The sequence below is a fragment of the Desmodus rotundus genome, chromosome 6, assembly GCF_022682495.2.
Source record: "Desmodus rotundus isolate HL8 chromosome 6, HLdesRot8A.1, whole genome shotgun sequence".
Lineage (NCBI taxonomy): Eukaryota > Metazoa > Chordata > Mammalia > Chiroptera > Phyllostomidae > Desmodus > Desmodus rotundus.
This window is the reverse complement of record NC_071392.1, coordinates 121,686,174-121,699,292: the sequence shown is the minus strand read 5'-3', so window position 1 is coordinate 121,699,292 and position 13,119 is coordinate 121,686,174. Positions and strand designations below refer to the sequence as shown.

The 13,119-nt window shown below is 37.6% G+C and overlaps 1 protein-coding gene across 4 annotated transcripts in view; it reads right to left on the bottom strand.

The window, feature by feature from the left end:
• PLCB1 (phospholipase C beta 1) overlaps positions 1 to 13,119 on the bottom strand; it is a 647,197-nt gene that overhangs the window by 171,329 nt on the left and 462,749 nt on the right. For all 4 annotated transcript variants that reach the window (XM_024559913.4, XM_053926267.2, XM_024559915.4 and 1 more), the window contains exon 10: positions 130 to 276. In XM_024559913.4, coding sequence (XP_024415681.1) covers positions 130 to 276 — 147 coding nt within the window. The remainder of the gene's footprint in view (positions 1 to 129; positions 277 to 13,119) is intronic.

Sequence of the window (13,119 nt, the reverse complement as noted above, 5' to 3'; positions counted from 1 at the left end):
ATCCCAGTTCTCAGAGGCATTTCACAGAAAACAAAAGAAAACACACCTTCACTTATGAGTAACACAAGTAGAGGTTGGTGAACTTTGATGAGACTGGCTAGAGTAACTGTCAAAGAATTATATTCATACCTGTGAGGTAGGTGTTGTGCGAGGAATTAATGAAATAGTGAGAAAGTGGCTGAGACATATCTTCGTTCAAATCCAGTTTCTCAGGTGAAACGACTCCATTTTCTTCTCCACTCAGATAGCGCATAAATCCATCCACTGAGATCTGTCCTGGAGGGAAGGGAGAGTTAAGAAGAGTGTGAATGTATTCTTTGTATGGGTTGCTGGTATCATGTGTTTTAATTTTTCCCCCCAGAAAGCTCTGGTCACATCCAAAGTAGAAAACAGTAGCCAGAATTGCATTTTGATGTGGATAAATCATTCTATTTCACTGCCATTATCTCCAAGTGCCACAGACAACAGAGAAAAATGTACTTAGATGAACCTAACTGACTTTCACAGGTTTTAAATACTTAAACACCAACCTCCTGTTTTTAAATATTAGAATGGTTAAACTTTATGGATGGACACAAAAGTAATTAGTGCTTATCTCTGGGTAATAGAATTAACAATGATCTAGTTTCATTGTTTTGCATGTACCAGTCCAGTTCTTCCAGCAACCAGAGGGGAGTGGGGAGGGGGATAATGGTGGTAAGAAGGGGCAGGGATTAGTCAAAGAACATGTATGAAGGATGCATGGACATGGACAATGAATGGTGTGGGGATTGACTGTGGGAGTGGGAGGGCAAGGGGTGGGGGAGGTGGGCTGGGTGGAGGAGGACAAAGGGGGAAAATTGGGACAACTGTAATAGAATAATAACAAAAAAATAAAGAATTTTAAATTTTATTTAAAAAAAGAATTAGGGGTGATTTTCCAAATTTTCCATTACAAATGTTACTTTTAAAATCAAAAAAGTTAATTGCAAGTGGTTTTATTATTTAAAATGAAAATGTTTTCAAAAAATGATATTTTTTGAGACAATAAAGAAGGCCACAAATGAATCTCTCCTAGGAAAAAATATCAAAAGCTGATAACAAAGGAGGTCTTTGAATTTCTTATTTAGAATGACTTTATTTCAAATGGAAGAAACATGATTCACACTTTATTTGCTTTGCTCAGATTCTATTCTTTTGTTGTAACCTTTCTGAGGTGATAATGCTAAGTATTGAGTTAGTTGTTTATTGTTATCATAGTCATCTTAACTACTTTGATCCATCACCACAGGTTGTTTCTTCAATCTTAACAATCGAAGCCTCAAAAGAAAAGAAAAAAAAAAACCTTGCCAGCATATGTTGAAGAGTAGAATTTTTTCTTGTTGAAATAGTTTTGTATTAATATAAAAATGGTATATATTCATTGAAGAAAAATTAGGAAATGAGATAAGCAGAGAAGAAAAATAAAACTTTTTCTGAACATGTTTAATTCTTTTTTCGGAGGTAACTACAATTAAAATCTTATGTGTGTGTGTGTGTGTACCCTTCCAGTGGAAAAAATATGTGTGTGTAATTATTTTATGAGGGTACAATCATATATAGACTTAGTAACCACTCATTTATATTAATGACCAATATGTTGTAAACATTTTTTGCACAAATTCTTAATTATCTCCTTAGTATGAATTCCCAGAGATAAAACTTCTATTTCAAAGACTATGCTTATTTTTAAGGTATTATTTTTTTGTACAGGTAACCAATTTGTTTTCTGTTAAAGTTCTAGCAATTTGCTCTTTAAACAGTGGCTTTCCTTCTCTTCACCCCTACAGCAAACTCAAAGGTAAGAATATATCTAATAATTCTAATTTTTATTAATTTGTTATTTATTCTTGAATGGTAAAAGGTGTGTCATCTGTAAATAGCAAAGCTGGCATTGACTATTTATCATTGTCTAAATCTTTTCACAGCCAATAAAATTCACAAGATGGCTGATGAGTACTCTTCCCAATTTTTGAAACATTATACTTAAATCATCTTCAATATTTTCCTGTAACAAAAAAATTTGGTTATTGGCTCTTGATTAGAGGGGCTGAGTTTTACAAAAAGAAAGATCTTCCTAAACAAACTTTTAAATAGGAAAAATTATTTACAGTATGAGCTCCTTAAAAAACCCTACCATGCACTGTAATAATTTTAATAACAGCAAAAGGAAAAAGTGCTAAGACGTTCTCTTGCATTAAAAATATGAAATATGACAAAAAGGTTCTCATCTTATATGTTTGTGTGGTCAGTTTTTGAGAGACGTCAAGGACCATCACCTAAGGAAGCGATGTGCCGCCCGTTCTGCCTCGGATACAGTGCTCATACCCTCTCAATGGGTTCCAAGTTTTGGAAACAAACATGAGTCAATACAACTCAGAGCCAAAGCTATTTAACAGATGGCTCTAAAAACTATTTTGGAGTTTAAAACCCATTTAGAGGTAAATTTTTAAAATCGAATTTCTTTGTAGTCTTCCCTTTTCTATGACAAGTCCATTTGTCAGCTTCTCAAACTGATGTCCATTCCTCCCCCGCTTTTCCTTCCTTCTCTGCTCTCTGATTACCTTCCATCCATTTAACAAAGATTTATTGATCATCTGCCGCGTGACAGAAAAATATGGCAGAGCAAAGCACAGCCTCTGCCTCAAAGAGCTCGTAATCTAATAGAAAATAAGACAGTTCACACCTTGAAAACCAGGTGTAAACTCCTCCAAGGCAGGGTGCGCATTTGCTTCTGTCATCCCGGAATCTGACACATGCTTTGTGCTCAGTAGGTGCTCAATCAACGCTTCTTTTTGATGATCAACGATTCAAAAGAGAAAATAAATTGCTTTACACCTGGAAGATCACCAAGGATAGCATAACTTTGATTCTTTTTTTGATTAGGTTGAATCACATGAAATTGCCAATATCTGGCATGATGCCAATGAGAACTTCATACAACTTCAGTTTCTCACCACAGCTACTCCTCAGAGGACGGGCAGCAAATACAAGTGTCTATAGGGGTCAGCAAAGGAAAGCGATGTGACTGCTGGAGTAATGTGTGCAAGTAGCTGTGGGGTGTGGAAAACTCACAAGGGCCTATCTCTAGAGGCATAAATGACACCAATAAAATACTGTGTGGCCAAACATACCATCTTTATGGTGCTGAATTTAATCTTGAGGCTGTTGGCTTGTGTCTGTTACCTTACCCAAATAAATACCCTTTGGTCTAATCAGCAAATTTTAAAAGCAATTAAAACACAGCATATGCCAATATGGTAGAGATGACAAATTAATTTTAACTGTAGCATCGATCTGCATTTATTGCTTCTAGTGCCTTCCGGGCAATCGTGGTGAGAAAGATTCTGAAGCATGCTTGTCATTAATTTTGATATCATCATGAGTATAGGACAAAAAAAGTGGGGGTTTAAAAGTGGGGACTATATATTTGTCATTCTCAAATGAGGATGTTGCAATTAAATCAAATTTATAATCCACAACATGCCAAAGAACATGTGTCAAAGTTTTATGTAATCCATTAATGAGGAAACTTGGAAAATGACACTGTCATTTCAAAGAAACCTATGAGACACCGATACAGGTGTGTGTCAGCAAACTCCCCAAACAAACAGAAAAAAACCCCAAAACCTGGAAAAATATTGTGAAATTGAATACAGAGATGGTTCATATCCTATAAATCAATTAAGCATAACCTTTGAGTTATCTTCTCTAACTTTATTATTTCATAGGAATCAGAAATTTTAAAACCGGTCAGTAAAAAACAAGAGTTAGGTGAATCAGTGTTTGGGAGGGTTATTTACAATTGATCAAATTCAGTAATGCACAAATCCCCAGTGACCCATTTACCTAACTTGGAACAAGAACAATGAGTGAGGTTAGAACACAGTGCAGAATATGACTGCAGGCTAGGTGAGCAAACACCAGGAACAACCTTCCAATCCCAAAGCGTTGCCTCACTAACTACAGGAACAATTGTGCAAGATTTTGATACAGCAAATGACTAAGCAGAGATATGTGAAGGTCAAGAAAAGCCAATGAAAAGGTAAGGGTAAGGAGTAGTCAGTTTATAATTTGCAAGGTGTCAGCTAAGGGGTTTGGAGTTCATTTGCAAAAATGCAGATGGTTGGCATAATGAATTAGCCCCCAGGTAGTTCTGATTAGCAAAGGCTTTGAGACAGAAGTAACAGAACCTTACAGAATTTCCCTTTGTTTCATATATTTGCAGTTGTTACTAACTTAAATAAATGTATCAGTCCTTTTCCACCAATCTTGCACTGTTTTTGCAAAACTGCTTACATCTTTTTTTTCCGGTCCACTCAGGAGCACACAAAAATGAAAAACCTTGAGAGTAAAGATAGGAAAATATTGGTTTTCTAAATGAATTAGTAACAGTACAAGGAATCCCATTTCCATTCCTGCTGGCAGTAACTGATCAGGGACAAATTCCCAAACGTAAAGATGAGTAAAATACATGGACTCTTAAGTCTCTTTTACCTCTAAAACTCATCCTATGAATTCAGGTGGTCTAATATATTAGGGGTGATTACTAGCTAAATTACAACAAAATGCCTCATAGTAGAATGAGATTATGAAACATCAAACCACAATTAAAAGCAATGCTACAATTTTCTGGAATAAAATCAATAGTAAAAGAAGTTAAGTTCAGAAGGGCAAGGCCAGCTGACAATGGCTAAAAATAAAGCCTCTCACATATTTTTGTAAGAAAATATTGGTATGCTTGCAATTGAATATGTCACTCATATAATGTCACCTAAAGAACTTCATAAGCATACATATTGTTTAAACCACTCACAGCAGCGATTTCCAACCTTTGTCATCTTATGGCACCCATAAACTAATTACTAAAACTCTGTGGCACACCAAAAATATATTTTTTGCCAATATGACACAAAAATAGGTATAATTTTGATTCATTTACACCACACAGCTATTGTGTTGGCTGTTGTCATTTTTTAATTCAACAATCTAAGGGAAAAGAAGTCAGTGTCCCTTTTATTAGCTTAATTAAAAACAGTCAGGTATTGCATATTTTAAGAATGCCTGCAACTCAAAACAAACAAAAATTCTAGCAGCACCCAGTGTGCCTGCCATAGCACACCAGCTGAAAATTGCTAACTTAGAGCCAAAGTAGGAAAAATATGAATTTCTCAAGTAATGGGAAACAGCAACAACAACAACAACTGCTCTTTGAAGCTTTTCCATTTAAAAAAAGTCCTGGTGTTCAACCAAAAATTAAACCGGTGATGCAAAAGTGAGAAGATCTAACTTAATGGGGAGGGACTATCTCCAAAGAGACGCAAGAGGAAAACAGCGTGACAAAATGATGGCCATGTATACGACTCCTCATCCTTCAGCAATATGTTCGCTGCAAAGAAACTCAAATGTCAAGCCACTTGGCAGAAAGTCATGGCCAGCACCTGCACGTCTACCTCCTTCTGCCTGCCTCTTGCCCCTGGGGTTGATAGTGACTGAGGCTCCCCTGCTGGCCTCCTGAACATGTCAGGAAGACAGAAATTCAAACTTCTGCTGAGACAGAAACAATAGCATTCAGGGATGTTTTAAACAGGCAGGGTATCCACTGACACTCAACAGGACGTATTTCACACTCACAAATGCATGCAAAGGCCTTGGGGTAAGTTACTAGGGTATGGGCCTTCTCTAAACCTGAGGCCATGCCCTGGGTCTCTGGAACAATCAAGAATGAGGAGGATTTATGTCCAGACAAGGGAGATCTGGAGACTAGAACAAAAGAATCGTCTAAAGAGCTTTGTGGACTGCTTCTCCTATCCTCTCAGGTCCTGACTCCTTTAGCTATTGGTGTCTAGAAACTTACTTCCAACAGGACTTTCTGGGTTGGCCATTCTATTCTGGACATCTGAGGAAGATATTTCTGCTCAAGTCTCTCCAGGAAGAGCAAGATATTTTGAACTTATCCTGGAGCTAGGGCACTCCTTTTTGGTGGTTACTGATGAACATATTTTTAGTGAGGGCCCAACTCTATGTGCCACAGGTGGAGAATAACCAAGAATGTGCCCATCACAGTCCTGATCTTCAAGAACTTATTCAACATACCACGGAAAAATCCTTCTTGACGACTGTTGATGTGCAGTTCGTGTTTCTATTCATTTAGTAGAGTGTCCTAATACACATGTAGCTAAGAGTTTGGAGTCAGAGCTATGTGCCCAGGCAGCAGACAAAGACACTAATTTCATGTTGGCCACGTAGGAGCCTTCTGGCTTCTTAAGGATTTAAATTTCAGGAGTGCTTGGGGAGGAGCATTTTGATCCAGTTCTGCTCCAGTTTCTCTTTCACTTTTCTGCTGTCCAAGTTTGGCAGAAGATGGAGAAAAATCACCCAATTTTGATTGCTAATGGGCTGAATTTAGAGGAAAGGAGTGGAGAGGGGCAGAATGTGGCCAGTGGGTGGAATGGCCAAGGTGCAGTTAAGAAGCCTCCATGTGATTTGCTCTTGATGCACGGATACTACTGCAGGAAATGACTATGGGCAAAACAGCATGGTCCACAGCGACTGGCTAGGATTGTTTTCTAAATTTAGATCTATTCCTCTAGCTGTTATCCAGAACTACTTCTACAGGGATAGCTGGTATAAACTAGCTCCCTCATTTCCCCGTAGGTAGGTGAAGGAAAATGCTTCCAAATCTTTTAGTTGATGCTTTTGATATTTACTTCTATATCTCAAAAGTAATATGCTTGCATTACTAATTTTTGACTTCCCACATGGGAGATGAGGATATTGCTCGCTCTTCTCTCTACCCCACAGTACATATACACATTCTTCACATCTTTTAGAGATAGTTATATCTTATGACTTAGATCAGTATACAGTACTTATAGTATCATGAAGATATATTCTGTTCAGGGCAGAATCATATAGTAAACCGATAAATATTTTTCTTTTTATGCACAATTTTAAATTTTCCCCATAGTTAATAATTGTCTTGTTTTGTTATTCCTTTGCACATATCTCTAATCCAACGTCCAACTCTCCATCAGTTACCTAAACCTCTTTGCGATGTGGTCAAATACAGGAAGTGTTTTTCCAGGTTCATTTTCTTGAGGGTCTTTTCTAGAGCCTTATGAACTGCTCCAATCTAGGTCAATCAATTTTCATTTCTTTTACTTTTATTCTTTGTTGAATGTCTTTTATTTTTGTATGTCTGTCTTACTCTTTCATTTTAGTGGGAGAAAATTTGTCAGTACTCATGAGTGTTAAATTTTTGAGCCTTGATGTCTAACATTGCTTCACGACATTTGCATACTTGCTAGTTTAGCTAGATATAATGTTCTAAGTGTGTTTGTTAAAAAGTTTGAAGACTTATTGATTCATCATCCTAAAAACAAAAATGTGGTCTGGTTTTTTTCTTTTTCTCTCTTGTATCTTTGGAAATTTCTAACATCTTATTCAGTCTAAGTTTCTTGAAATTTGACACTGTGCTTTTGTATATAGGTCTACCTTGATCCCCTGTGCTGATACTCTAAGATCTTTTAGTCTAAAAACTATTATCCTTTTATTTGTGAAAATTTTCATGAATTATATTATGATAATGTCCTCTGTTCTCTCTTTCTGGAATATTATTTGACTAAATTTTAAATTTTTATACCTTTTCCTCTGATTTTTCATTAATTTTTCTGTTCTCTCTGGGGGATTTCTTCAAGTTTACTTTCAACTCTTCTTTGAGGGTTTCATTTCTGCTACATTCTTTTTAATGTTTAAAGCCAGTTTTTGTTCTCTGACATTTCCTTTAAAAATAGCATTGTGTTCTTTCAGGGGTACAATATATTGTGTTATCTTTCTAAGGATGTTAATGATATATGTATATTTAAACATTTTTTATCACTGCATAATTATTGTTTTCCCTACAGTTACATTTCTCCTGATTTTTTTCTATTTTTTCAAAAAGTTTTCCTCATATGCTTAGTAACTTTTAATTGTTCATATTTTAAATTGTTGGACTAAAAACTGATTGAATGTTTGAATGCATCTGATGGGCTTGAAAAGTAAGAGAGGTAACAAGGCATCCTTGTAGAGGGATCAATATTAGTCTCTTTGGTATAACCCCTAAAGTGAACACTTTTAGGTATTTCTTCTTGGGTTAATCAGAGTCATGAGAGATCCGTTTCATTACTTGTCAGGAGAGTAATGGCCTGGATGCCATCATTCTAGAGCCAGATGAGGAAGAAGGTTAGAGGTCTCAGCATTCAGTATGTTTATGATCCCTTTGTCTCCTTGCTTTCAAAATGGGAGCCATGTCTTCACTTGGGCCTGTGTCATCCTCAGACCCTCTGTTTTCTTATCTCTAGAAACTAAACACTTGGTCATCTCCCAGGTGGGAGTTCTCACTATTCCTTATTTAGTCCTGCCTAAATAGCTCTTAACCAACCCTCCTTATTTTAGGCCTTACCTCCAAACCCATTTCCATAGAATCCTGGTACTATCAATTTCTGTGACTTCTAAGGTTTTCATAGAATAACTCGGGGTGGTCCCCAGCTTTTCATATGGATGAGCTATGATTCTCAGCTCTGGTTAGCTATAAACATATAGCTCTTTAGCTATAAACCTATAACTGTTGACTCTTATCCTATTATCCCCAAACTTGTCAGGTTCTACCTTTAAAAATATCTCTTTTAATGCATTTCTAGTGTGGCTTCAAGAAATACTTTAATTAGATGAATATTTTCAGTTCACAATATTTGTCCTCAAGTTCCATGGTTTTTCTACTACACCATAATGCAGACATTTTACTTGATTATGTTTTAAAGTCAGATTTTGCATGCTTTATCTTTTGATCCTAATATTTCTAGGTAAAATTAAATAAGAAAGGAGGAACTACAGGTTTTTGTTATAGGCCTACTTTGCCTGATTAGGGACTTACCATGTGTTTCCTTATTTTCTTTTATTTATATATTTATATCTTTCTAATGAAAAGTATGCAGTGACTAGTATCTTACTACAGAGGGCACAACATGGATAATTTGTCTGTCAGGTTTTCCCAGGTCGAGTGTAGCCATTCACAGAGGTAGCTTGAGCTCTCAGGTGCTTACAGGTGGGAAACTGCTTGAGCCTCTTCGTCTTTCTTGCCAACCTTACAGACCGCTAGTGTGGAACAGGAATGGTAGTGTGTGTAAGGGTCTGTCAACACCTGAGTCTCTAAGGGAGTCATGACAGAGTCAAGCCAACCTTTGATTCTGAGTGCTGGTGAGTTGTTCAAGTCCCTTCATGGCGGTCATGGGAAGTGTCCCTCATGACCGCATTCCATCAGAGAAAAATATGTCCACATTTGTATTAGTATTCTATTCTCTGTCTTATAGAAAGTTACAATTCAAGTTCATAGAGCTGCTGGATAAATTATATGATGAAATCTAAAAAAATTAAGGACCTCTGGAAGTAAATTCTAAGGCAGCTGAAATGAATTGCATTATTGTATTTGTACTGTTGTAGTTGGCAGTATTTAACAAATGAGATAGTTCCTCCCTTATTATTCCCAAGTCCTTGTCATTCTTCTCCACCACAGGCAGCAAACAAAGCATTCTAAATTTGCCTCAGGGAAGGAAGGGTTGGTAGAGAACTAAATGGTCCATTTTCTGTTTGCTTTTGAGGCCACTTTTCTGCCAAGGCTTCCTTGTCCCCAAGTCTGGGGGAAGCCCCAGATAAGTTTAATGTCCTAAAGAGAGAAGCCCATGGCTCTTTTCCCAGGAGTTACCAGAAAGTTGCCAACCCTGCTATTGCCCAGTAACCAGCAACAGCAGGAACAGAACTGTCTGCAGGGTCTAAATAGATGGACCTGGGCTTGAGGTTCGGATAGAGCCTTCTTGGTTCACCCTTGACTAGCAAGCATGTGGCTGAACCTGTGGTCCTAAAAAGGATGATCCATGTCTAAGAACAGAAAGACATAGGCTGTACTGGGCCACCAACTTGGATAGATGACCAAGTACAAGATTCCTCCTCTGATGACCAGGCATTAGGTAAGGCTCCTAGCACTTAAACACCACCCTGGGTTATTTCAATATAGAAATTAAGATAGAGGGGAAAAAAACATTTATTTCAGGTATGCTCAAATATTACCATGACACAAAGCCTTCCCAAGACTTTTCTGACCATCCTGTACAAATAGCAATCCCTTCTGCTGGCACTCTTATCACATACTACTTAATATTCTCCATGGATTTCATCACCATCAATCATTCTATATATTTCCTGGTTTGTTACCTTTGGACTCCTGCTACAAGATTGTAAGTTTCATGAGGACAGAGTATCTTATTCTGGGTTTCCCTTGAATCACATCTTGAGACCAGGATTTGGTTTTTAGTTTAGTTAAAAGGGGATTTCTTGGAATCACTAGTGGGGAGGAAGGAAGGCAGTCAGCAATAGTGAATTAGAAAGCAAATCACCACTGTAGGCAACTGAAATTTAATATCATTGGGGAACCATTGGGAAATGGAGTAGAACCCTATGTGTAGGCCGTCCTATCTAAGAGCGGAAGTTGGAGTATTTATACAGCAAGTCCCACTTAACTGCTTCAGGGGTCATTAACTTCCTAGTACTTTGGCCACTACATGTTTGGGACTAGAGGGCTCCAGGGGACAAAGAAAGACTCCAGCAAAGAGATGCAAGTTTTCAGTGAGAAGTCCAGCCTTGAGTCAGAGCTCTTGTCAATTCAGTGTTGATCTTCAGGACACAGAATAATGCCTGGCATGTAAGTGCTCAATAAATATTAGTTGAAAGAATGATTATTGGGTTCCACAAATATTAACATTTATGTATTAATATGTATCATAAGTGGTTTTATGTATCCTCTTGACAACTAAATCCTTCAGACTAATTTGTATCATAGAGAACTAAAAATGGCAATTATGAGTTCACAGTAAAGGACACTACAGAGGAAAAATTGAAGACAAAAATATCTAAGAAATGCAAGGACAACTTACAGACCAGAACGAAGGGGCACAATCTGGCTTTGATTGATGGTACTTTTGTGGTCTACAGGTATGCTTAAGAATGACGGGGATGGTATGGAGAGCTGAGTCCCAATCAAGATTCCTGGAAAAACTTCAAGTTTTATCTTTATTCCCTGTCTCCACCTGGGCCCTGACAGAAACCCTAATCAAATAGCATTAAATGTCTAAAGTCATCAAAATAGACCAGGAGAAGGAGACTCATAATTCAGAGTAGGACAAATCAATCTTTAAACAATAGAAGAGTTGATTGTACTTTATTATGTTGCACAGGGCAACTTAACTACCTCTGTCAGTATTCTCTCATCCTAACATCTTCGCTCAGCCCTAACATAATTTCTTTTTAAATTCCCAAGTGAGATGTTTCTTGAAATAAATCCACATGCCCTGACCTTCTATCCACAAAACGGACTTTTGGTAAGGTCAGATAACACAGCTGAAGCTCTTCATTGTACTGAAACTTCTGAACCTGATGACGAGTCTTTCGCACTATACCCTCTCGCGATTCTTTACAGGAGCTCAGTGATCCAGGGGAGGAAAAAAGCACAGCGCGGCATAATTGAAAACTAATCTCTAAATAGAATTCATGGCACTTTACTCAGGTGTCTTGAAGTCAGGCTCTTTCCTGCTCAAGGTGTGTGTTTTTTACCAGGATGGTTACCTTGGAAATCACCCCATCATAGCATCAAACCACTGATGTGGAAGTGCTCCTGAGCTAGTCCTAAAAGCAGCTGTGAGGCAGCAGCAGCAAATTGCTAAAGAAAAAATAAATAATGCTGTGGAGGTTCAGGGAAAAAACATGGCTGGCTGTGTTTGCAAACATAATGTTGTTTTGTTTGTTTGTTTGTTTTTTTGGTAATGGATTCTGACTTGAAAGAAGATATATGGTATAAGTGTGAGCAGGATAGGAAAGGAAACAAGGGGGAGAGCCAGCCTTTGAAGAGAGTCATGAATTTAATCAATTTCCAATATAATGTTTAACAAAAATGTATATATTGCTTGCTATATGCAAATATTAACTTATTTCATCCTCACAGTGACTATGAAGTGGATACTGCTTTTATGCCTATTTTATTAGATGAGAAATGCAAAGTAAGTAGCTTGCTCAAGGTCACACAGTTTGTAAGTGGATAAACTGGGTTTTGAACCTAAGTAGTCAAGCTTTGTGCTCCATGCCATTACCCAGTATGTTGCACATTGTAGAAGACACTGCCCATAATCTAGTACTAGGAGAAGGTAAATAATAATGGGAGGACGAGCTACTTTTATTTTAGAACTGACAATGTGCCAGGCACAGAAATCCTATGAAAGATGTACTTTTAAACTCACATTTTTAGTTGAACAACTGAGGCTTAGAGAGGTAAGCAACTTTTCTGAGGCCACTGGTTTACTTCATGTGGGAGCTCATGCTAGGGCAACAGAAAGAGAAATAGTGGTGAGTAGGACTAAGAACTTCCCTAGCACTGGCCTAGGGAAGGGACATGGATGATGGAAAGGAAAGGGTCTTGCCTGTGTGGCATTTGGCTTCAATCAGGGCATCCTGAATTAGTCCTAAAAATAGTCCTGAATGTGACCAGGAAGAGTTTTTTCCCATGATTTACTAATCACACTAAAACGTGCCACTTTAATCTTTCTGTTAAAAGAAGCTGGGCTCAGGCAGGACAAATGACCCATCTGGCAGAGGCGTAAGGATTAGCTCTTTGATTTGGATCTATCACAGTGTAAAATTCTTCTCCAGACAGAATTTGCATTCTAGTCTTTTCAAGTAATTTAAAGGCATCCTTTAGCATTTTTATTCTCCAACCCATGAATCTAACTTAGGAAGAAAAATAAAATACAACAGAAAACTTGTCATGTCAGTGTGAGGACAAAAGAAATGCTAAATAGAAGATGCGACACTGCTTTGTAGGTTTTGCAAAAAATATTCAAGTTAGCTTAAAGAAATAAAAATAGCCCAATACAAGCAAATAACATCTTTCCAAGCCCTGAAACACAGAGACTTCACTACAAATCCTGCCTTGGAAGACAGATGGCCCATGAACCCACACAGTCACCCCACTGTTGAGATGGGCAACCGGACGACATGTGTGCCAGCTAGCATGGC